Below are 27,486 nucleotides of genomic sequence, written 5' to 3' on the forward strand. Positions count from 1 at the left end.
TAACACGCGCATGAGTAAAAAATTAAACAACTTTTAGCCAAATTTAAATAAAAGTAACAGGCGATAAAAACCGGCGGATGAATACCGCCTTCCCACACTCTTAATCAGACGACAGATCGTCACAGCCGGCGTTTACTCGCAGGGAGGTTCGCTGTTTGCGTGTACGTTTAATCGTTAATTTAGTCCGATATCATGTCTTGGCAAGCTTACGTCGACAATCAGATTTGTGCACAAGTATCCTGCAGATTAGCAGTAATTGCCGGTTTACAAGATGGTGCCATTTGGGCTAAATTCGAAAAAGATATACCCAAACCGGTGAGTCAGATTTTAAGCCTAACCTCGTTACTCGCTTAAATCGTGTTAACCGTTCTCCCCTATCCGCTCCTGTCCCCCGATTATTTAATTTATTCGCGAATAATCGCTTGTAAGAGAGTATATTCTGTTATATTTATCTTTTAATTTCGTTCGTGTACGCCCTTTTACAGAACCGGTCAAAGTTTCTATTTGGCTTGAGGGTAGAACCGTAGATAAGTCGTCCAAAATTCTAAAAATCCAAGTAAATTAAATTATTAACGATTCTCTAACTGTTAAAGTAAATGTAAATCGATGTCTTCCTTTCTGTATTAAATTTTAAGGTTATCGGAGTATAAAAATCGCTACAGGTAATCTTTGTTATAAAAAACCTGTATATCGCGGACAAAATAAAATTTTACACTTAAATCTCGGTTTAAGATTAAAATACGGTAGATTTAAGTGATCATATGAGGTTTGTATTGTTATATTTAACAATTTAAAATAAAATGTTTGTTTCCTGCATGTAGATGCAAACTGCTCTTCCCAAAAGTACTTTTTTTAAAGGTAAACTTAAACACAAGTCTACATTTTTAAGTGTTTTGAACAAATCATCATTTTTCTTTCTACTGAGATGATTTTATACTACACACTAAATAGTCTTTAAGTACTTGTTTGTTGAACAATATTAAAAACTTTAAAGAAGCATTGTATCTTGAATGTATTGAGTATAGAATTGTCCGTGGTAAACTGCAAAACTAATTTTTAGAAAATGAGATTTGCAAATTGGACCGACCTTTAATTGCCTACTGAAAATCTGCTATGTTATGTAACTTATTCAAATTTTATATCTGAAAAACTGCAAAATTTAGAGTTAGCAGCAAATGGTTATGACCACGATATACTTGTCACTTGTTTGGCTGAAATTGTTTATTCATTATAAGTTTAGAAATAGTTCATTTCAAAATGTTACATTGAAAGGGCTCTGAATAAAATCAATTTTTCCTTTGTTTCAAATCAGATATGGAATTCATTTTCTGAATGACTTGCATTCTGTGAAGAAAATCAATTACAAACTGTTATATAAAGGTCCAGTTTCTGGTAGGAGTTTAAAAAAAAATTCTGATTTTAATGTGTAGTAATAATAGCAGTATCTTAAATGAATTGATTTATAATATACTGAAACATCAGACTTATAAAATATCTACAATGGAGTTATGGAATATCAGTAGAGAGAAATGATTTTACAAAATACATCATCAATGTGACTAAATATTCTTAAAAATTTTATATAGTATTAATACTATTTTATTAATATGAAAGTTAAGTTTTGTATTTTGTTTTTAAGGTATATAATGCTCATTTAAATGTGCATTCTTACAGTAACGAATTCTACTTGGTTAATAGTTAAGTAAATGTACAGTACACGATTATACATAATAAAATTTTAAATTTCATATTGTAATTATAGTAAATTATTTTTGTTCTTTTTTTAAAGCTTGGAAAACTATTTGCAGATCATAATTTGCCCTGGGAAGGTTTATAAAGTAATTGAATGTTATAGAAAAATAAACTTGGATTTTAATTATTATATAAAAACCTTAGTATTATAAAATTGCCTGATCTGCATTTTTTTTAAAGTAATGTTTGTACAATTGATAGTATAATTTCTAATTTAATTGGTAGTAATTAAGTTGCATATAAAATTATATTTCTAGAATAAAGGTTTCAAGTTTGAAACTTAGAAATAATGACTATTATATAATTCAGTTATAACAACCTTACTTTCCAATTAAATATGGTCAATACATTTTGTCATTAGGTAAGACCTGTTTTAACAAATTTTGATAGTCATGAGTTGTCTTTATGAAACTAAACTTGTTCAATTAGTATTAACTTGAAGTTTTATATGTTGTCAATGTTTGAATTTAACAAAAAATTGAAGTTAAGGTATATAATGCTCATTTGTGCTAAACTGGGGGGGAAAATGGACAATCACAATTTTTAAACAAAATTACTTGTTTGATATAAGAAAAATGTTTGAATGTTATCTGGATTAATCAAAGCAGAACTTTTAAGTTTTTATTCAAAAAATTAAATTCTTTTACTAATGACCCTCCAGCACATTAAAGAATTTTGAATGAAACTAGTATTTGCTAAATTCCTGAGGTCAAGTTGTTCAACTGGTAACATACTTGATAAAGTTGTCATTCCATAACTCAACATTGTGATAGTGGTAGGTGCTTGAATAAGTTCTTAATGTTTACTTATGTTAGATGACAAACTCCCCAAGTTCTGATTCATGTTGCTTATTGTAATTATAATTTTTTAAATGTTTGTAAAGATATAATTTATTTACTACTATTGAATTGATAGAATCTTATCAATGGTGTAAGCTATTGTTGAAATGCAACATTAAAGAGTCATAACTGAGTCATTTCTTCTGTAAACAGGTCTTGTCTTGTGACCATTTATAACCAAGAAATAAATGTTTTCTTCAAATACTTATTTTTGTCAGTTCATTTAGCTGTTAAGATTCACTCACCTAAACATCAAATTGCAACAAAAGGAATTGATGTGCTGCAGAAAATAGGACTTGTTCAAACAATTACCATAATCAGATTATCTAATCTAAATTATTAAGTTAGCAACTAAAAAGTGGAATAAATTTTTTATTTTATATTACTTAGCACAATTTTTAGTGTATGCACATCATGTTTGATCTAATAACATGATTTTTTTTGTTATTAATGGTTAATATTTACTAGGTAATTTAAAATGTTTGGGGATAATTTACATGTTTTAATAGTAGAAAAATTTAATATCAATAATCATAAATGTTGGTAGTTATAAGATGTAAGCAATGTTAGAAAGATAAGGGGGAAAACTGTGCTCTTAGAAAGTATAGCTTTGTTTGCCATGTGTTCAGGAAATTTTAAATGATTCGTATAAGTTATCAGTCAGTTAATTTTACAGTAGTTTGATTTAAATATTCAGTTAAAGAAACAAAATCTAGTGTTTTTAATGCTGGATGGAAAAGATGCTTTAGCAAAATTGTCTCATATCCTGAATCAACTAAATTCTCCTTCAAATTTTTCTTTGGTTATTTCTATTACAGAAATTGCAAGTTTAAAAAAAATTTAAAATAGTACTAAGGTTAAACACGTTGGTAAGACTTGTTATTTTTTCCTTTTTGTTTTTAATAACATGCTACTGTAGATGAGACAAAAATCTTTCAAACAAATTTATATGGTAATTGGAAAATTACTTGCCAAATTCAGATTCAAAATGAAGGTTATCAATCTTATGAGTTTAAAAGTGATGTAACAATATCATTTTACTGCCCCAAAAAGTCGAATGACTGCTCACTACCATGCATTCAACAATGAGATAGCACAAGAGAAAAAAACTCGGTTTCATAATAATCAATGTAGACCTGGACCAAATAGTTTCCACATACATAATGACCAGACGTTGGCCATTAGTAACTTTTAACTAACAGATATTAGTATATTGAACACACATTTATAAAAGTATTAACTCTTGATTAACAAAACATTTCCATAAAAGAATTTCCTAGTGGAGCTAGAAATTCTTTTATAGAATCAGCAAAAGCAGTTATAAAAAGAAACACGAGACAAGTATGAGAATATTAAGAAAAACTATGCTGGATTTATTCATCTTAGAAAGGAGACCTGAACAGAACATAACTGTTCATTTTTATGAACAGAACATAAGTGTTTTTATGTTCTGTTCATAAAAATGTAACCCATGTTTAGTAATGTGCAATAAATGTACAAAGTTGTAAAATACCTGTTTAATTTTAAATTCAGATTAAATTGTTTTTAGGTTAAGGTTTTGTTTCTTCTATTAAGTAACAACATTTTATACAGTTGCACATTTTGTTCCTTGTAAATAATAGCTAATACAAAATAATAATCAGCATAAGTATAAACACTCAAAAGCTGGAACTGTTGATTAAAAACACTTCCCCTCACACTTCAGTATAAATTTGCAATGGACTATTCTGGTATTTAGCATAGACATCTTTATGCTACTCTAAGGATTAAAATTAATACTGATCTAACAAGAACAAATTAGGATAAACTGGAATGTTAGCATGTGAAAAGGTACTACAAGAATTTAACTTGTTTTTAATTTGAATGGAAAAGCCTGAAATAATTTGCATATGATACTTGAAAAGTTTCTAAAATCTGATATGTATTAATAAGAGAACAGTATTCTAACAAAGTTTTAAATATAAACTTCTATTTCAATCAATAAATAATAGGTTTGTATAGCTTTGTAACATTTTAGTTATTCAGTAAATCAAATTGATATAAGAGTATGGATATATTTTCAGTAATAATCTTTATCAGACATTCTGTTACATTATAATATAATTTATTGAGATGTGAAGTGTGGATAAAGTACACTTCATGTGTCTTTCAATACATTTTTTAGCTAATATTTGTTAGTGGAATATTTTTAATATTGTGTGGGATAAATCATCTTTTGTCCCAAATAAAATTAGTAAATGTCAATCATGGGAAACTGCATAGTGTTAACAAAGGAGGCAGTTCATCATGGATGATGATACTGTTGATATGCTCACCCAGCATTGTATCATACCAAGATCTATAACAGATAGCCAAACAAATTTTCACATTAACAGTCAAGAAGTCAGAGACATTAAAAATGTTACTTTATTTCTTGTTTGTAAACTTTGTCTTTTTCTAACTGTTCAAATGCAGACGACTTTAACAAATGAGCTTATTCAGCCAATTGCAGAAATGAGGTTTAAGCCACAGCCATTATTAAATCCTTGTCCTTAAAATTGTTTCAGAAGATTTACTTGCATATCAAACTGGTAATAAAAGCTACAGGTAGACTGCTAGAGGCAAGCCAAAATCATGGCATAAATACCTGAATGTGACAATATAGCCAAAGAAATTTTTTCATTTAGTTTTGCACATTTTGGATGTTTGTGACTGATTAAATCAAGAGAACAAAAAAAAAATGTAAGAATTCAAAAAAGATTAAGAACTGAACAAATCACTTAATTTAAATTTCTCATTCAAAACTTGGATTTAGATTTTTGTCATGCAATAGCCAGCATTTAATTCTGGAATTTTAATAAACAAGGTTTCCATCTAAGATTCTATAAATAACTTTTATTAGATGAGAGATATATGCTAATTCTTTGTAAAAACATGTTATGACAACTTTTTAATTGCTTAAAGCTTAGCTGTTTTTATAGGGGAAATAATAATCTTAAATTTTCTGCCTTTTTTTCTATTTATTGAATTTGTCAAACCCTTCTTTTTTCCTCTTGCGTGGGGAGCCTTAATTTTATTAAAACCATTTTCTATTTCATGAAGTTTTTCACTGACTTTACTGCATGTACAGTACAGTACCTACATTCGTAATCTCCACCATTTTCTGACATCACAAAATGCCAATTGTTAAAGCCGAAGTATTTGGAAAGAGCGACTGTAACAGCATTCATTAAGCCATTTGTGGTTGCTATTTGTGAAAAGCAATTTAAGCCATGTGTTAGTGACACTGATTTTAGTCTTGAGCCTTAGGCTTGTCAGTTCTCATTTCTGTAATCAGCCCATTAAGTTGACATTATGACACATCTTTTTCTGTTTCTAAATGCTTTTTGAACTTTTCCATTAACTTCTGAAAAATTTCTATATCACCCTTACCTTCGATACTGATGCCATCTTAAATATCATTCTAGATTAGATAGTTGTTTTGAGATTGAGAAATTTTAAATAGTGGAAAATTTAAGAATTAAGGATTATTAAAAAAAATAATTCTTAATGACTATTTTAGGGAAATTTATTTTGATGCTTGTTTGTAACTTGCAAAAAATTGAGTTTGCTTTATTGAAATTACTTTATACCGGAGAATGTCAACACATACAAAATATATATGATTGATTGATTGATTTTATATAATGTCCACAAACCTGATTTTAGTAACTGCAAGCAATCTGCTATGTTGTTGTGATAAATATCATTCATCTACTGTGTTATTACATACAAAACTGTTTTTAAAACCTGTATTAACTTTGATGGTCAGTAAGCAATGTTCTAAGCATTTTGTATCCTAATATTGTTACTACATAAATATATAGTAACAGTGTGCATTGCATTGTTAATCTCAATCCAAAAAACTTTCAATTTTATAAATTTAAGACAATTCTACATGTTTGTAAAATAGAGAAGCATCCTTAGCTGTCAGTTAATATTTTCCCACAATGTCTAATTTTCAAGATCAGATTTTAGATAAATGTTGGTTCATGTATTACCAATTGTCTTTATCAAACCTTGGTATACATGTCTCATTACTACTGGCTTAGACAGTAGAATTTGCTTATTTTAATTTTGGAATTTGCCTAAAACAGTAAGCAAATAAAATTAGGATTACAGGAATTCTAGTTTTACTAACCATAAAAAATACATACCATTAAAAAGCTATCATTAAAAAATTTATAATGGAGCTTATTATAGAAATTGAAATTAACAAATTAACTAGATCTAGTGTCTTTCATTTCTGGAACTGTTATCACCTTAACACAATGAAGAAATAACAAGGACAATAATTAATTGGATGGTTTTAACATTTAAATCACAATAAATGTTTGCAGTTTCTGTAGACTCAACAAGTGTGTCAATAATGATATTCCATTGTTCATTTATGTATCAAGTTGCATTTACTGTGTGATCATGTAATTATACAAGTACAAGCACTGTTACTCTATTAAGTATAATTTGCAAAAATTGAAATATGGAATGCAAAATGCTTTTTGATTCTTTTTTTCCTTCAAATTATAGTTATAAAAAAAAAATTAGTAAATTAACATATTCTAAAAACCAGAAAAATTATCACTTAACAGGCAAACATTTTCATTATCTTTTCAATAAAGTTTGACAGGTGACAATTTTGCTGGTCTTATGAGTTGGTATTTTAATTAACCAGCATTTAGCAGTTGTCTAATTAGTAAATTGTCTTTACATATTACAAGTACTTTATACAGTACATTAGAGTTTGTATGTTGCATACTTATGATTAGATCACCTGTAATCAGTCAAACATTGTATAAAAAAAAAAATTTAAAGATACTGTGTACAGGTTCTAAATATAATTTCTAATTCAATGAATTGATTTATTGTGATGTATGACAGGTGAATAGAATTACTCCCTTTTTTTAAATCAAATTTAATATTTCTGAATTGATTATTCAGTGTTTTTATTAAAATAAATGCTCTGATAGAGTACTTTATATTGTTGAATGATTCAACTGAGAATTTTTTTTATAAATATGAAACTTCTGCCATATGCTACACTATTTAGAGATTTAAGATAACACTTCTGAAAGTAAATTAGTTAATTCAGAACAAAATTTCTAAAATGTTTAATCTTCAATTTCTCTAAAATTTGTGTGTGTCATTTTTAGTCAAATATTGTTTCAGTGACAAAAAGATTATTTGCATTTTTCACAGGATGCTTGCCCTCTGGTGTTTAAAAACAAAACTATTTTATCTGGGTGGTTTGATTCATTCTTGTGTATTATCAGCAGTAAAGACGAATGGCAATAGAAAAAGCAAAGCTTTCTGTTGCATTCCAAATTGCAATTTCAAAGTCTTATGGGAGCATAATATAAGTTTTCGTCTATTCCCACATGAAAAACAGATGATTATTCGGAAATCAGTCGGTTATATTTCTCTTCGGTTATAGAGCTCTGAATTCTGAAACAGTGGATTAAACTGCTAAGAATTGGCAGTTTCCCGATTGTCCAGCTTTATATGAACAAGTTATGCTGTCAATTTTAAAACATATTTTCTTAAAGTTAAAATACCAGTAATTTTGTATGGGACACAAGGTCAATTTAAGCATTTCGAAGCCCTAAGCTGAACTCTAAGGCCCCTTACTAACCCTTCACGATTTTATAAGTCAATCATGAAAAGAATTAAATCAGACTGATTTAATATGGATATTGGAAGAAAAAGAATGAGGTTTCAGTAGTCTGTTTTATAACTGAATTTAATCAAATTTTTGTACCCATTCCATTAAATTTTTTTTTAAATTGGTTTGATCAATTTTTAAAAAGATCTTATGTTATCTACAACATACAACTACATGTGTTAAAAAATTGTACTCCTAGAAAATGTTTGTGGTGAACTTTTTTCATCACACCATAAATAGGTTCTAGGAGTATGATCTTATGTTAATTCTTAGAAAAAAATTACTTCTTATTTTGTGTAGTATTTCATTAATAATAATTAATAAGTGTGTAGTATATTTTGTTGGTTTGTAAAAAAATGTTTACTACAAAATTTGACTTCAATTTTCTTTTTTGTACAAATGTTGAGGCCCTAAGCAACAACTTACATAGCTTTTTACTTCTAAATCCAGTCCTGATAGGACAGTGTGAAAGCTGATGTTTTTTAACACGGCACAAATATGATAAAGAACGATCGCACTCATTTGTTTTGATACCACATAATGATGTGTCCCGCTAGCAATAATTGTTCTCTTTCTATAAAATTTCTCAATAAACAGCTACAAGCAGCATATATCATTATATCGGACAGTAATATATGATTAATTTTACATTACTAATTATAAGCAACCCAGATAAAGTAGCCATTTTTTAAAAATGCAGTCCCCTCTATAGTTCATGAAAAATGTGAATTGCTGTATCAAGCAAAAAATTGGCATAAAGCCAACCCATTAAATAAATTTTACCTCAAAAATGCCTAATTAACATCCTGCTGTGCCAGTAGGAAAGCTGTTCGTGGGACAAAATGAACCAAAGTAGGCAAAATTTTGACTAAAACATGGATAATACAGCCATTTTTTCAGCCTTAAAAGGAGTTACCTTGTTAACTGGTCTATGCATCAAGTAGGCAATGCAGGAAAGATGTGGGTAAATATGGAGTAATTTTATGGACTGAGATCAAGTTTTGTAGGAACACTGAAATAATCATAATACAAATACTCTACTGCTAACTCTCATTTTGAACCAAATCATTGGCAATAGTCTGTGTGGGATTTGGAAAGAAAAGGTCCTATGATGGGTTTTTCTATAGGGAAACTCCTGCAGAACAGATATGCAATGATACTATTCAACACTGAATGTTTCTTGATGACATTCCTCTGTCAGAACAGTGCCATCTGGTTCCAACATGACAGTGCGTCCCACTGATATGTAGGAACTAGGTGGCACTCTGTGGGGCACTCACATTGTCACTGATTTCAACAGTAGTGTGCATCCTCAAATTTTTTGTGCAACTTGTGTATCAACTGTGGAGATTTGTTCCCTGACTACCCTGAGCCTAATTGCAATGAAACTTTTTCTGTGAAGGTACCTAGATGATGTTACTCATGTGAAAAGTATCAAGTTAAGGAGAAAATAGTATGAACAGTTTTCATCTGTCATTCAATGCTAGCTAATGGCAGAAGAGATTAGGTGCATGCAAGCATATATTGCAGATGAGGATGAACCTATTGAATGTGTCCTTTAGGCGATGTTCCCAACTTATTTTAATTGTGAAACTTCTTTCAAGTTTCAAAACTCTCAAAGTGAGTTTTGAAACTTAAGTTTTTACTACAGTAGAGCGTCGTTTATCTGAATCAATTGGGGACTGGGGTTGTTCGGATAACCAATTATGTACGGAAAAATATATTAATTTATCCTGTGTTGAAATTTTTCTCCGTTGCATGTCAGTTTGCGTTGAATTTTCGTCGATGTTAAGCTTAACAAAGACTATTGTATTGTTAAAAATTATTTTTTATTTTGTACAAACAAAATAAATATATTGAAAAATATAAAAACAATAAAAATTATACTTCAGAAGTTAATTTAGTATCAAAAATGTAAAATGTTTGAGTAGCCAAAGATTACAGCGCCACAGCATTGGTGAAAATTTAAATTTGTCGACTGGAATTCCTTTGGATAACCGACCTTCGGATAAACAACGCTCTACTGTATGTTTTAATTTAAATAATTCAGCAATTATAAATAACTGTTAATTAGAAAAAATAACTAATTAAAATGTTGGAGAAGCAAAACATGTGCATAGGAAGTTAAATGCTATTTTATTTTATCAATGTGCTATACTGTAAGGGATGAGGGTCAGGGAATTCTAAAAAGTTGGTCAGGGAAAGTTGTGGAAATTAAAACAAAAATTTGAGTAGGAACTGTGTAGGTTACTTTTAAAAGGGTTTATATTAAAGATGGGATATTTATATCCCAACTTTAAACTGAGCACTTGATTGCACATTCAAATGCTCTGAAATGCACACTCATGCACATCATTCTATGAAATGAGTCATGTCAAGCTGACTAATGTGAATACAAATTGATGGCATGACCTGAAGTTCAGTAGAGTAATTGTTAAATAAATATTAATGTTATTAATACTAATGAAAACTTGATTCATCTGATCTTATAAAAAATCGAATGTCGTGGTGTAGCTATAAAATTCTATAAAATCCTACTTTTGATGCTACCATTAAACATGAGTGTGGCTATAGCTTTCCATTGTGTTAATAGTACATGAATTGCTAATGGTAGGGTTTTCAACAAAAATTGAAATATGGGAGGAAGAAATTGAATTCTTAGATTAGTTAAATTGAAAAAGTTTTTAAAAATGTACTTTGATCTGGTCATTAATTCAAAGTTTAAAAAAACAAATTAATGACCAGCTGTCCAATTTATTATGAGTCAGGGAGGCAGTCCACCAAATTATTTAGTGGTGATAGTGTGATTTTTGATTTTAATTCTTAATGTAAATATCATAAATCAATCAAACTTGGTTTGTCAACAAATAGTGCATAGAGAGACACAGGAACATATGCTGCTGTTTATTTGCACTAGTTGGTGCACTGGTTTGTTCCTAGGTTAGGTTAATTTTTTCATTTTAGTCATTTTCCTTGTATTTTCCATGCTTATATTATATATATATATTAAAAACCTTTGAAATTAATACAGTAAATCTATGTACTATTTTTGTTTCAATTATCAATATAAAGGCATCTCTATATTTCATTCTTATAGTAGCTATAATTCAGTAAAATGTATACAAATGAAATGAATTGCCAAATTATCTGATTATTGTTAAGTAAATGATTAGAAACTAATTGATTTGTCAAGATGTAGGTAGTTATGCCACCATCTTGTGATAGTTTTAATAATTATAATTTAGAAAAGAATAATCCAATAATTTGGCAGATTTTTTTGTTTGGTTTGAATTATAAATCAAGTTTAGAGACATTTATATATAAATGTTGTATTGTAATTACATATTTTGAATCTCTCATGATATTCTTTAACCTTGCTGATTAATATTGTAAACATGTATAAACAAATTATGCAAGATAAGCATGTTTGTTAAAATCCTGATTTTTGTGTATTAATCTGAACTTCCTTAACCCGACTCCATTTTTGTTTGTATTGGTTAGGTTGTTTTTAATTTAAAGCTTTAAATTTTAAAACAAAACTTAGATAAGTACTTTTACATCTGTCGATAAAACCAGTTTCCAGTAATTAGTCTTTCCTTCTCTGCTTCATGTTATCAATCATTAACATAGGTGAGTTTCAAAGTGATTACAACAAGCAGATTTACTGTGTGTAGAAATGTAAATTGGACTTGTGCAAGAATGTGCAGATCTGTTAAGTAATTATAAACGTCTAAAGTTTCAGTACTGTAAAAGATGAATTGAAGGGATTGGGGTATTTTTCATAACCTTTATTTCAAATTCATTTAAATTTAACTATCCAATGCTTTGTATTGTCACTATTTAAATTACACGTGTGTGCACATGTGAAATCTTCCTTTCAGATGAAAGATTTGATAATTTGATTACTGACGTCCTTCTGAATTCAGAATGATCAATTCTATATTTGTTTTTAATTAGTTCAAAAATATTACTTTTCTCCCCTTAGATTTCCTTTTTCTTTTTTTTAACTTAAATTTTTTACTTGCTTTATTTATTTAAATTTCTAATAAAAAATTTTTTTTTACATAGTTAAAAACATATTTAATTCCTGTTCTTTTTAATACAAATAAATCATCAAATTGTTTTAAATTGAGGACTTTAAACCTTTTTGAAATTGCTATCTGTTTTGTAAATTTATCTGAATTTTTTTATCAGTAAAATTTGATTTTTAACATTTTTCTTTTCTTAAGCATTTAAGTTTAATAATGCCATTTTTTAATTTCAAATAATTGTATTTTTATTTTAAAACTATAAATTGTTTCAAGAAATGGTTTAGTAAAGCCTTTCCAGAATTTACAGGAAGGAAATTTAGATAGGAAATACTTATCTAGCACATGCAGAGTTGTGGAAAGTGAATGTCCTGTGTTTTTATATAAAACTATGTAATGAAAACTTTAAACAATTTTAATTATACTTTTATTATACTTTATTCCCACTTCGGGCCAATTCTTTTCTTCCAGAATTTAAGTTACTAAAATTATTATTAAACAAAGCAAGAGATGCTGCCTAACACCTACCTCTTGTACCAAATTATTTAGAATTTAATTAGTAGTAGTAGTGGTAGTATAACCCAATGTAATTTGGCAATTGTTTTTGGCTTTAATGTGTAAAATTTGATTATCTTACATCAATATCTAGTCGGTTATCAATTATTTCTGTAAAATTAAAGGAAATAGGTATTTTCAGAAATTAAGACAAAGAATTTGTTAGAAAGTGGCAAAAATTAAGACTGAAATTGCAGAAAATACTTTGAATTAAAAACAAACTAACATTGAATTAAAATCTATTTTAATTCAATGTTGATAAATATTCAAATTATACATTAACTTTTTAATTTTTGAATGTTTTGTAAATTTTAAGTAATTGAGTTTAGATTTTATTTTTCAGTGTTCATTATAGTTAAGATGGAATCTTTAATATTTCAAAATCTAAATATGAAAATGCCATAAATAAATTAAAAATAGAGAAATCTTTGTTCTAATTTAAATAAAACTAAGAAATTGATTCTTTTCTAATTTTAATGTTAAATTACAGGATTTTTTTGAAACGCTAAGTAATTTTCAAAATTTACAATTCGAATAATTCATGTTTACTAATATTTGTTCTTCAAATGTCAACAATCTAATCAGTTTAGTCATAATCAGTCTGATGATTTTGCTTTACATTTAATGTAGAAATGAATATTATGAGTGATCAGTTGAAAATTTGTTATTTAGTTTATTTCCTGAACATTTTCTTAAATTTGATTATAAAATATTGCTCTAATATTGCTTATTTTTTACAATAGCAATATCCTAAACTGTTAGTGGTTCTCCCTTTTTGAAATTTTAAATCATTAACTGATCTAAACTCTGCTTTCAATTTTATCATTGTAAAAAATGATTATCACCACCAATTCTTATTATTGGAATTGAAAGAAAATATTTTAACTTGTGTGTGTTGATATTTTCACACACCAGTGAATTTTCAAAATGTTCAATACTTTATACAAATATTTTTAACTGAAAAAAATGTAATATTTTAAGTCAATATTTCAAACAATGGTAATATTAATACTAACTTCAAATTAACTTAAGACTTATCAATAGTTTCTTCATTGAAATTACTTATCTTCTGATAAGATGTATTGAACAGGGTGTTTCCAATACAACATCCAGTTTTTTAAATTTTAAATGATTTTTGTATTTTAACCTGTGTAAAAAAGGTACAAATTTTAAATGTAAAAGAACATGGTAATGGAATTATATAATGCCACCATAATAAAAATCAGAAAATACAGGAAGCAATTAATCTAAATTATTTAAAATTTTGATTTATATTTAAAGTAAAAACAAGCCTAGATCAGTGACTTGGCATTTCAGTTTTAATACATTGAGAAGTAGCCATCTGAATATACTAATTTTAATATTTTGAGGTTAAAGGGTGTTTTAAATAGGAATATGAAATATTTAATCATTCAAATTCAATTATAGCATCAAAATAATTTAGATTTTAAATCGGTCTGAGCAAAGTAAGGGTAAAATTATAATTTTATTATTTAAAACAGTTTAATTATTTAAATTTCTTTATCTGGAATTTAGATATAATGTAAAGAATTTGATTCTCATAGGTAGTGCCATTGTATAGTTGTGAAAGTTACTTTTTGCTTAAAATACATAAGTGGAACCTCAATGAGCACCTCTCATAATGAGTAATTTGCATTACAATCAAAACAAATTGTAAAAAAAATGGTTTGTCACTCACTTAATATGTGATGTTTCGCATAACGAGATGAGGGGAAGTCCCGGATTGTGTGCATACTACATAAGTCTGTGTTTAGCACTCATTCCCCTAGCACAGGGGTCAGCAGTTTGTCAAGTGAGAAGAGCCAAATTGTCATGAAAACAGGATAACAAAAGTACCAGAGAACCGCATATTAATTTAAACGTGCGAAATACGACACACGATAGGGGCGCCTCTAGTGGACGTTTTTGGCATAACGTTATACGGATGGACGGACACACATTCAATGTGTTATATCTATAGATATGCTTCAAATGCTACCAATCTTATGCGACACATTGATCAACACGAGTGTGGTCATGTGCGGACGGTGTACGACTCTATCTCATAAACTCATAAGTTATAAGGCTGCGGTGAGGTGAAATTGGAGTTTGTCCGAAGAGCCGCTAATTCCGGTCCCTGCCCTAGCATCTTAGTGTCACGTGTGATAACAATTTTTCCAAACTTTGTGTTCAGACATATTACACACAAACATGAACAACCATAGTCCATTACACCAAACGAAATGCCAAATTCTTGGGTTATGTAAAGACTAATTAAATATTAGAAATTAAATAATTTGACTAGAGGTAGGCAGATATGTTGCCATCTTGTATTAAATTTAATGACCAATTCCAAATTAAATTAAAAGTTTTTTAGCAGTATGCTTATCTTTGCTATTGTTGCAATATTGAGATTGATTGAGACAAGTGAGAAAAAATGTAAAGCTTTATTAAGACCTCCAGTCTGACTACTAGTAGCAACAACCACTATGGCAGTCACTGTTGGGATTCTATACAGTAGTCAACGCCTTCATTGTTACAATCCTGTATATATTACCTGATTTATCTTTCAACTGTATAAACTACCTAAAATTTTATCTAGTTAGCTGAATCATTTCATTGTCATGCTAGGATGTGATTTTTGGCTTTTTCTCCCAAGAATGAATAAATTATTCGTAACTGAAGAATCTTAAATTGCCAAACATGAATATATTTAGTACAGAAAATATAAGATATATAAACCAAATACTGAATTCTTTCTATAGTATTGTTTTATTAGGCTACTAGCTGTTACCTAGCATAACTGCCTACCTCTAGTCAAATTAATTTAATTTATATTTAATTATAGCCTTTACATAGCACAAGAATTTGGCATATTGTTTGGCGTGTTTATCAGACATATGATTCCCTCCGCAAATTGAATTTACATTCCAGGTTAGTTCATTCCATGCTAGAAAAGATGATGATTCAAGCTCCTTAACAATGTATAATTTTCTTTGAATAAACATTATACATAAAGTATGACTGCTTTTTGGTGTGGAACGCATTATCATATTTTACATTAATTTACAGTAGAGCATCGATTATCTGACTCAGTTGGGGATTTATGTTGGTCGGATAACTGAAAATCCATTTTTTCAGTTATCTGATTTTATTAGTATAGTATATTAGTATATCCCATGTAATTAGTATATTGCTATTAACCAATTTTGCATTGAATTTTCATCGATGTTAAGCCTAACAAATTTTTTAAAAATAATAATCGTCACTATTGTATCATTAAAAATTATTTTATTGCTCGCAAAATAAACAACCACTCATAATTAGAAAATTAAGTCTCGTTTAAATACTGGCCTCACTTCAATGATTGAACTGTGTTGCTAGCTAAAACATGCAAAAATTTAACAAAAATAATATTAAAGTAGCCAAGACACAGCCAAATATTGTAGTGCCACTTCACTAGCAGACATTTGAAATTTGCCAAGTAGAATGGTTGGTTAACTGATGTGATGGTTAATCGGGGGTTGGATAATTGATGCTCTACTCTATATGGGAAAAACTGATTGTTTAACTAGTGTTTCGCATTACGAGTAAGATTTTGGAATGAAATATGCTCGTTAAGCGAGGTTTCACTTTGTATAACTTTCAATAAATACTAAACTCTTCTGTTAACAGAAGTTTGTCTTGTCTATTTAAGAATTTGTGGGTGAGGTTGTAGAAATTAAGATTTGATTCTTTAGATTTTTCAAGTAACTACAGTATCTTCTGTTTAAATTATTACTGATTTTTCAAATACACTGCATTATTTGGTTAGTTTGTCAGAATAGTTGTGTTTAAATTATTGTTTCATTTCTTACAAATTTAATAATTTCTAGTTATTAATTGTAAAATTAATTTATTGTATTTATTTTATAGGTGACACAACAAGAATTGAAATTTATTGCTGACACTATGAGGACCAATCCTAATTCCTTTACAGAATCTGGGATTCGTTTAGGTGAAGATAAGTATTATTGTCTGCATGCAGAGAATTCGCTTCTTAGAGGAAGGAAAGGAAGTTCTGCTTTAATTGTTGTTGCAACTAATACATGTAAATATAATTTTATTATTAAAACTTGCAAGTTATAGCATTTTGATTCTATAAATTTTTACTTCAGAATGAAACTATTTTAAATTTATACCAAACTTGTGATTTTGTAACAAATGTTTGGACTATAATTGTTGCTTGACATATAAGAATCTAACTATAAAATGCTGTTAGGGAAGTGTATGCAGTTTTATCACTAAATCTGATTTGACATTTAAGTTCTTAATGTTAAATCCAATATTGCATGTTATAATATCCATAATTTCTTTAGCTCTATGCATTGACAGTTTGCATGTTTCTAATATAATTTGCTATCATTGTCAGTTTTAGTTTTGCATAATGTCAGTGCTAGCATCTTTACATTAGATAAATTTTTTGAATAAAATGAACTTTTACATTATTTTGTCAGTATGAATTCAATGCAAAAAGTTTACATTTGAGTCTTGTTTATATAAATCGTAAGTTTTTCAAAAATTTAACATTTTTCACAGGTAACTTTATGCTTCTTACATCAGGCATAAAGATTTTATTCATAAAAAATTTTAAAACTTTATGCCAAAAATATATTTATGTATGAAATAAGGTATATAGTAATGCATACAAATATTAGAAAATGCTAATGAAATTTCATATATGCTGTATATATAACTGAAAACAGAGTATAAACCAGGGCTGTGGAGTCGCGTAAAAATCTACCAACTCCAACTTTTCTTATCATCCAACTCCGACCAGGGGCAGACTTGTTACTGAAAGAGACTCAGAAATTCTGATGTCATCACGTAACCTCAGAATAAGATTCAATAAATAGTTCTAATACAGATAGAACATAGAAACTTTTTATTCCAAAGCTAAAAGACTTTTCTTAGTAATATATATAAATATGTATTTGATAATTTCTACTTTTTCCTCTGTTATAACAGATGGAAAGTGTAACACTTGGTCAAAAAATTGACCCCTCCCAAATTTTTACAATTTTGGACTTGGGACACCTTGAAATTTTGAGATATGCAAAAGATTTGAAGTTTTTTTCTGTATGTGTGGATGTTAAACTGTGTGTGGGGGGGGCATGATTTTGTTCACCCTGTTTGAAGCCTAATAATTTCTGTGGTCAGAATTGGAGTCAGATGGTTTAACACAGGAATTTGTTATTAAGCTTCAAAGTGGTTGAACTAAATCGTGTCCCCATGCACATTCTAACATCTTAGGCAAGAACATCTTAACGGGTTTTACTGTACTATTATAAAATGCCAAAAAAGCTTACTTTGAGGGTAGAGATGAGTTTTATTTATTTTTTTAAATTTTGAACGCTAATGAGTAAAATACTGTATTCATTAAGAGAGATGACACATGACCACTTATGTATTCATCCTGTCTACCTTTAATTAAAAACCAAAATTTAATAGTATTAATGCCCCTTTATACGCAAGCTACAGTGCCACATTTTGTTTCTTAAACTTTACCCATTCTGAGATATTGTTTAATATCTCAGAACAGAAAATAAAGAAATTAAACAAATTAGACACCAACATATACATACGCAAATTTTTTCCCTTTTATTGACTTTTTTGAGGGGTTTGGGACATGTATTTTTGCAAAAAAAAGTTGGAGGATCAATATTTTTCTGTTGTATCTACATAACAAGTTGGGAAGTAAAAAGGAGTCAGAGTCGGCAGATTTTTTGATGACTCCAACTCCACAGCCCTGGTATAAACTGTCATATTAGGTATAAATCAAATTTCATAATAGTGAAACATGTTATTCTTTGTTTATATATATCATAGTCAAAGGCTTGCATTATAATTTATTACGATTACAGTAATCTATTTCTTTAATTTTGCTTTATATTTTAAAAACCTTAATAGAATAGAATGCAGATGAGTTTAAAATACAGGTATCACTTGCTTAACCCATGATTTGATTGATGTGTGTAATCAGTTGCAGCAATCTCTTTATATATGCAGCAGAAGTCTTAATTAACATGGCTTTAACAGCTATCTTTACTTAACATGGATATCTTATTTGATTGATGTGATTTTGATTATATGCGGTAACATTGAGAGATTAATCATGTTAATCTAGGGATACCTGTATAGTGAACTAACTTATTGTAATCACTTTGGAATCTATACTGATATCAATAAGCAAGAATACATAAGACTATAATGAGAGGCTGGTCTTGTTTCATTGACTGATAACATAACTTCCAAGTTACATATGTTTCAATAAATTACAATTACTAATTATAAATGTTTTTCAGTACTATTAACTAGCATCTCTCTTAATTGATGGCAGCAACTTTAATCGCCATTAGCACACATTTAATATTAAAAGTAATGCATAATTGCCCATTTTAACCAGTATCAGCCACATACTGAGGCAAATAGTTTGGACACATTTTGCCTATTTAATTGAAGGTAACTAACCAAACAGCTTGCCATGAGCAAGGGTTTTTACTTATTTAGTCTGATAACATTAAACAACTGAACATTATCTGCTTTGAATAAGTGAAATCTACTGCAATTTGACTATTGCAAATTTAGTAAAATTGAAGAATCATCAATTATCCCAGCTCCAATGGCATAGTAACCATAAATTTTTTTACTTAAATTTTAAATGTTGCAGAGAACACAAACTTAACAAATTCTCATGTAATTTGAAACAATCCAAGAAATTTTTGACATGTGAAATGATATATTTATATCTTCAATATTAGTTTGTTATGCAAAACCTGTTTTGGATTCAACAGTGTTCAAAAATAAAGTAAAAAAATTTACATTAAATTCTTTTAGTTTAAAATCCCTATATTGTGGCTATAACTTCAATATAAAGTATTTCACAATATGTGCTTGTTAAATACAAGCAAGTATTTATATCAAGTAAATATATCGAAATATAATTTAGACGTTTAATAACAAGTTACAGAAGCAGTTCTAAATTACTAGAGTAGTTTTAACCTATACATATTTTATACAACTTGATATAAATTTTATCGGATATACAATAACTTAGAATTGCAGAGAGGTTAGAAATTGGGTTTAACTATTTCAGTTTCTTTAACTATTTAGCAATGATATATATTCACTATTAGACAAGAATTATGTAAAATTTGTTTAATAAATTTGAATGGTTGCAATGCTTCCAATATACCTGCTAGAGTAATTTGTGTAAGTGAACCTAAATGTTTCAAAATAAATTTCCACTAAATTATACTGTGTATTGTGTAAGAATGTGTCAAATTCCAGGCAGAAAAAAAATGATACTGAAATTCACACTGTTGGAAATTTAATTGAACAAGGTTTAACGTTTAATTACATACTGAGAAAATTCCATTAGTTCCTTTGTTTATTCATATTCTTGGGTGTTGAATTAGAAATTTTTTTTACATTTTTAAATTGATTAAATTTTTTTCAATGTTCTATTCTTTTGTTTCAATGAAGATGATTATAGTTAAAGTAAAAATATTTGCTTTTTTGTAACTGTTGATGTGAATGTGTCTTGGTCTCTTCCTGCAGCACACTGCTGTGTATGGTTGGTGCCGTTTTACAATGGTTGTCAAAAGGGTCATGTACAGGATGGATGACCATATGATTGTTGAAGAACTTTGAACTTTTGTAGATCTCTTTTCTCTCTGCCTCTTTAACAAACTGAAATGTAATACTAAATTCCACATTTGCTCCAATACAAAAGTAATAGAACAAAAGAACAAAGTAAGTGTTCATTTGCTGCTGCAGAAATGTTATGAATATAAAATGGATCCGAAAGACAGTACTTTTGCCACATGTTCAGAGATGCTCGCTGAACATGTTGCAAAAGTGGAACAAATGGTGGCTTAACTTGATCTCGGTCACAAGCAGGATGATGTACCAATTGTGATTAAGGTATTATACAGGGTGTTTTGAAACTCATGGGAAAAAATTTAAGGGGTGATAGAAAACATCTAAACAAGCAATTTTCGCCCTACAATGCATGGGTGGAGAGCGAGCGGTGAACCGCTAGGAGGTATCAGTTACATGAAAGAACAAAACACCAAACTGATAGAGGAGGTACTAAATAATTTTATTGACAGCATGTGTGGCAAAATTATAGAAACTGCTCAAAAGAGCGATGTCCTCCTTTTCCTGATAACTGTACGTCGCCATGCCTTCTGAAATCTACGGTAGAAATGATGTGTAAGAAAACTCGTGCTTTATGCTTTCCATTACAACCCCGTCTAGTGGTTCACCACTTGCTCTCCGCCTATGCATTGCATGGTGAAAATTGCTTGTTTAGATGTTTTCTATCACCCCTTAAATTTTTTCCCATGAGTTTCAAAACACCCTGCGCAGTAACCCCTTGTTCAAACATTTGTTGTCAGCTGGGATGAGAAAGAGGACCAGATATTGGAAAACTTACTGTCTCAATTACTTAAATAAGCACTCAACAAGACAATGGCCAAACATAGTCATGCTGCCATTTATGTCTATTTCACAACATAAGCAAATCAAACCATTATCACAAACTGACAAATCTAGCCAATTGCCATACCAATGTTAAAGATGCTTTGAAGTGATACATATATGCTTATCAATAAACAGTTTGCAAGAAACTTGATTTGAAAAGTAAATTGATGGTATTAGTTGGCTATGAACCAAAGCAGAGAGTATATTGTTTATGGGAGTGAAACACGGAGAAAGTTCATGTAGCATTGCATGTGAAAATACATGAAAAAAGTTAAGACATTTAACATCCAACAGAAGTGAAGTTGGCACAAAGATAGTTGACGAACTAGCTCATAATAAGCAAGTCCTGAAAACCTGAAAAATAATTGAGTTATCTGCTGATGGCTATAGCCTGTCTGGAAACATTTGAAGAAGTGTCATTGGACTGGAAGCAGTGGGAGATGGCAATGAAAGACAAGCTTAGTGCATTAGAGAAAAATGAAATGTAGGAGCTTGTCAAATGACCAAACCTATTAAACACAGATGGGTTCTGCATATAAAAACAAAAGCTTTGTAGTATTGAATGCTACAGAGCAGTGGTGCACAAACTATTTTAAATTCCAACCCCCATTTTGTGTAAAATTTTGTTGCGACCCCCTGGATAGATAACGTTTTTTTTTAATTGTCAGCATAGTTAAAATGAAATACTTTCAGGGATTTGCACTTATGTTTCTGCCTTATTAGAGGTCTGAATAAAACACACAATTTTATGAAACAATGGTTATAAATATTTATTTAATGAAAAATACTTGGTAAAGTTCTTTTTTAAATTGTGAGAATTCAATATGAGGTGTGCACTTGCAAAGAGCTCATGATTGCTTCTATGTTATGACTTGTGATTTCCAATACAGATCCTAAGTTCCAATACAGATCTGTATTAGTACTTAATACAGACACTTGATTTACAGCTTGCAATTTTCAATATTAGGTAGTAATACAGACAATTGTTTTTGTAAAAAAAAAAGTAGTTCTGTTTTTATATAGTAATACCCTGAACTTACGTGATAGGTGGGATCGAGCAATAACTGCATAAGTTGGGGTATAATTTCGCATTTAAACGCATACAAATAATTTCTAATTGGGGCCAGAGACTAAAAAAAACAATAATTTAGAAAAAAATGTTTAATAAAATCTTAGTTAATACATATGTATAACAAATTGTTATACAATTTTTCACATTTACTTGATTTATAATTTTAACATTGTTTCCATCTCAGCGATAATCCATGACATTTATGAATTATGCTTTAATTTAAAGATGGAGCATTTTTCACAGGTTCCAGAATTTTTTCTTTGCCAATTCACAAATTTTCATTTTTGTATCAAAGTCTCTAATAATGTTCAACTTTACATTCCAAAGATAGTTTTTCTTTTCTTCTTTGATGCAGAATAATCAGTTCTACTTCGTTTGGATGACATAGTAGAGTCAAGTCTCCATAGATATAACAAACACAGAAATAAATAACACAAAATAAATTGTAGCTATGGGTCTATTCCGCGCGACACATCCGAACATGTAAGCTGAACAATAGTGTAGGGGGAAGTGAATAATCAAGAGTTGCGTGGTGCTCAAAAGACGAATCTACGAGATTTTAAAATCGCGTAACTCTGGGTTTGCGTAAATCAAGGTATTACTGTAATATATTGGGTTGTTCAGAAAGTAATTTCATTTTTTTCCATGGGGAAAAAACACAATATTTTTATAATAAATATTTTATTGAATTATTTTGGTCAAATACCTGTTGTCATCGTTTCTGGTAGTAGCATGATTTCACATTCAGAAAAGTTTTGATCGTTGCTTACAAAAAACTGATCCAAGTGATTTTTGACATTGTCATTTCAAGTAAATGTCTTAGTTAAAAAATTAGCATAGACCGGAACAAGTAATAATCTGAGTGTGCTCAATCTGGCGAATATGGTTGGTGTGATAGCCCTTCCCATCTAAGTTATAACAGTTTCTGACGAGTTACCAAACTTGTGTGAAATTTGACATTATCGTGGTAAATCACTACACCTGTTTTGATCAATTCTGGCCGCCTTTTCTGTTTGATATTACTCAATTTGTTTACTCGATGGCAGTACACTTTCAAATCAATTGTTAAATTGTCTGCTAAAAGATCCCAAAAAAAAAAATTCTTAAAATCCCACCGAAGAGAGCATCTCTTCGGTGGGATTTTAAGGAAATTTTTTTTCTCGATATATTGGTTCCACATGTTCTTAAAGAGAGATGCTTGCTTTAAGAACATGTGGAACCCATATATCAAGCTTTGAAACGAAACCAATTTGTTTCAAGTAATTATAAACAGTTCAATTTGACAAATTTAATCTTAGTGATTTCACGTGTTATTCAGCAGTTTGCTTCAATCAGTACCTTTTTATTTTGTTTTCATTGGCTTCAGCTGGCCATCCAGAACATGGTACATCTTCAATATTGAAATTGCCAGAACGAAATTTTGTAAACCAGTTTTGGCACTCGTTCGGTCAATACATCTTCTCCATACATGTGACACAATTTTTTTTCTCGCTTGAACAGCATTCTTACCTTTTTGATAATAAAAGAGCAAAATATGCTGAAAATGCTGCTTTCGATCTTCCATATTTGATGGGACACAAAAATAAACAATTGCACGAAATCAAACAAAGTTTTTTACAAATAAGCCTTAAAATGCTAGCTGTCAAAATATATAAGGATGATACGATTTAGAATGAAAATGGCGGAAAAAATACGACTAATCTGTCTAGTGGTAAAAAAACGAAATTACTTTCTGAACAACCCAATAATTTGGTGACCCCCTGAAAAATTTTCTCGTGACCCACAGTTTGTGCACCACTGCTACAGAGCAAGCTGTAGCAGTGGTACACAAACTGATAAAGCTGATTTTTTTGACAAAACTGTTTTCAAAAGAAACATTCATTAATAATCCCAATAACATTTTGAAATTCTAAAGCTAATTTCGTAATTATTGATTTTTTTTTTCTTTGCTGTTTATCCGTTTTTGTTTGTAATTGGAGACATCTTGGCAAGTGGGAGTGTTAATGTGAATGCACCTTGATCTTTTCCTGCATCACGTTGCTGCTTATGGTTGATGCTGTTTTCAACTGTTGTCAAAAGGATCATGTGCAGAATAACCACATGATTGTTCCATTTGAATTTTGAACTTTTGTATTCAGCATTAAATTTGTTATCATTAAATGTTGCACATTTGTTCCAATATAACTCAACAGTAACGAATTGTTGACATCAGCAAAGTTTTCATTTTCTTAAGCTATTTTTATGGGATTTTTCAAGGTTGTTCATAATGAGATAAGATTGTGTAAAATTAAATTTTTCCATAAAACTGTTTGAGTACTTCTTATGAAGTTAGAAATTTGTCAGAAATAGTCTTAAACCTATAAGTTGGGTATGGAATGATTTGCAGTTTTGTAATATTGCTTTTTGAATAATTTTGATTTTGTATGATGTAAGCATTAATAGAAACCTATTTCTTAATAGTTAAATTTTGGTGGTTCTTGGTTTAATTTGCTGTATTTAAATTTTTTGTATTTTTTTTATGAATGCTTAAAAACTTTTATTTATAGGTTTGCTTGTTGCTGCAACCACAGATGGCTTTCCTCCAGGACAACTGAATGCAGTTGTCGAGAAGCTAGGTGATTATTTGCGGTCAAATAATTATTAGGTAAGTAAAGTCGAATATAAATTAAAAATCTTTAAGTTTTTATTATAAGAAATGTGATATTTATTAGGTGTCTTACCAGATTTGACTCACCCCCTGTGTACAATGAATCTTCCATTTTCCATGAGGATTTTGGCTGTGGTTGTTCAAGAGAAGGGGCACAAACTTCCACAAGTCAACTGAATAAATTGATTGGCCACTTTGTATTTGCCATTAAATTTATTGTGTAAACCCTTTGTAAACAAATTTTTTGTAGAAATAATTTTGTTCCTGTGACATAAAGAAATGAAAATCGTAAATGATCTTTTAGTACTTAAGTCCTTATTTTATTCCTTAAACATTTTGGCTTGTACCAAGTGGTGAAGGTAAATATTCTGTTTGTATATTTTCTTTTAATGGGAACATTTTGTGATAAGGGGGGTGATCTATGTAGCATTGTTACTTGTAATATGAAAGCACTTATAGCCATCATTGCCAGATTTAATAATTAGTATTTCATTGAAATTCTTAATGCTGTTTAATATTATCAAAATCATAAAAAGAAATAGATAAATGTGGTAAAAATTTGCAATAATCTTGTATACCTTAAATGTCTGAAATAAGTTTCTGTATCAACAATTAGATCTTGTAGCTCTTAAATGTATTTGAATCAACTGTTATGAATAGACCATAAATAATTTATGGCCAGTACATTAGTTGAAATTTTGTACAAATTAATGTGCCTATGTAAACTTTATTCATGTGGATATTTAAATGCTAATACTGATATCTAAAGCAAATATGTTTAAATTTTGTTTGCTTTATTTTTGTACCTAAATATACTATGTGCCAATAGGCTGAATGATGGTTTAGTTGATTGCATGGCTATTTTGGGCTATTATGTACTGTCAGTGCACCCTCTCTTGGGTTCTGCAATAAAGTCATTCCACTACTTAAGGTGTCTTTAGATAGCTTATTAAACTTGTCTCTTACTTACGATTCAGGTTAACCGTGTTACAATTGCTGTATTTAAAAAGTCACACTCCCCATAACACACCACAGGGGAGGCCAAACCTTGTCACAATGGGAGCCATATATTACTTATCAGAAATATGTAAGAGCACATTTTCTATTAGTGTATGTTCATGTATGTAAAGTTTATAAACAGACTATATAAGTAGGCACCATGGGAACCACAGTTATACTGCATTCTCATATAATCCATGACTCACTTTGATGTCAATTTATCCACAATCTTGATTTCAACTGTTGCCAGTTGAGCATCGAGCTGTTCACACAGGCAGTCCACTTGAGAAGAACCTGGTTATTGTGCTCGATAAAAGTGATGCAACTTCTATGTCACAAACACGAACCAAAAAAGAATGGACATTTTTGTCAGAAATACTTTTTCTTGCCATATATGTAATAATAGCCAGATCTCATTGCCTCCAAATATCTTTTATTTCTGTTGATAGCCCGACATGTGAACGTTCCATAGCCATCTTGTTTCTTCTCGCGTGTATGGGATTGTGAGAACTCTAATGACTGGATCTAATTTCAAAAAACTTATGTCGATTGCGATTGAACCTCATTTCACTCAAGATTGAAATGGTCGAGAGGTCACACCACTGCACAGTTGCCAATCTTATCAGAATGTAGATTGAAATGCTCAGTGCGGACGGGGTATGTGTGTCTAGAATAGAAGGGTCAGGTAGCTACATTGTAATATCATAAGGTGGCCGCATCTTGATATTGCAATGTAAAATGCTGAAAGTACCTATGTGCATTCAGATAAAATCACCTTGTGTTTCATTACCTGTTACTGTGTATGGAAAAGAATAATGTAATCTTATTGGAACTGTTGAACAATATTCTAGATTTTTTACTGGTAATCTTAACTCACAAAAGTAATTTTTTTTCTTAATTAAATTTTAGAAATGTTCAACAAATAAAAATTAGATGCAAAACTTAAATGTGTAATAAGAACTAATTTTGACAGTATTAATATTTAAAATTAGAATATTTATACTTAATGCTTGGTTGGTTAAAAATCATTTATAGCTGTATTCAGTTTCAAATTGAAAATCTTAGAATTCAAAATCTTTGCTTAAAAGTTCATAATTACTTTGGTGAATACAAAAAATAATGCTAGTAATTATGGTCGACAGATAAGATGAAATGTTGGGTAAGGAATCCAATTTTAAATTAAAACATGTTTTCAACCCTGCTAGTTAAAAAGCTTGTCAAAAACAAATAGAATTCGTAACTAATATTTGAGCTTTTTTTTTTACTTCAAAACTTTAAAAAATAGAGAGGCTCTATTAATCTTACATTGCCGTATTATTAGTTTGTCCTCTCTAACCAAATAAATTGTAATGCTGACAGTTCTAAATTGAGTCGTCGACTTCGGAATTTGC

The 27,486-nt window shown here is 29.5% G+C and overlaps 1 protein-coding gene across 4 annotated transcripts; it reads left to right on the forward strand.

The window, feature by feature from the left end:
- The first annotated feature begins 76 nt into the window (after nucleotides 1-76).
- Nucleotides 77-26,026, forward strand: LOC111640869 (profilin-like). Of its 4 annotated transcripts, none has more exons than XM_023386963.1 (4): nucleotides 77-315; nucleotides 16,767-16,848; nucleotides 24,996-25,093; nucleotides 25,161-26,026. In XM_023386963.1, the coding sequence occupies exons 1-3, from the start codon at nucleotides 193-195 to the stop codon at nucleotides 25,091-25,093; spliced, it is 303 nt and encodes a 100-aa protein (XP_023242731.1). In that variant the 5' UTR covers nucleotides 77-192; the 3' UTR covers nucleotides 25,161-26,026. The 4 variants fall into 4 exon arrangements, with proteins under 4 accessions (XP_023242731.1, XP_023242739.1, XP_023242719.1 ...); XM_023386971.1 differs by having other exon boundaries at nucleotides 25,173-26,026; XM_023386951.1 differs by having other exon boundaries at nucleotides 80-315; nucleotides 16,767-16,941.
- Nucleotides 26,027-27,486: the final 1,460 nt, after the last annotated feature.

The sequence above is a fragment of the Centruroides sculpturatus genome, unplaced genomic scaffold (genome assembly GCF_000671375.1).
Source record: "Centruroides sculpturatus isolate CEXI.00-Female unplaced genomic scaffold, Cexi_2.0 scaffold163, whole genome shotgun sequence".
Taxonomy (NCBI): Eukaryota; Metazoa; Arthropoda; class Arachnida; order Scorpiones; family Buthidae; genus Centruroides; species Centruroides sculpturatus.

What these genes read in the sequence shown, in the direction of transcription:
- LOC111640869 (XM_023386951.1), top strand. Translation starts at nt 193, where the DNA reads ATGTCTTGGCAAGCTTACGTCGACAATCAGATTTGTGCACAAGTATCC. An exon ending in AAAAAGATATACCCAAACCG is followed by an intron (nt 316 to 16,766) that starts GTGAGTCAGATT and finishes TTTATTTTATAG; the next exon opens with GTGACACAACAAGAATTGAA. An exon ending in TGTTGTTGCAACTAATACAT is followed by an intron (nt 16,942 to 24,995) that starts GTAAATATAATT and finishes TTTTATTTATAG; the next exon opens with GTTTGCTTGTTGCTGCAACC.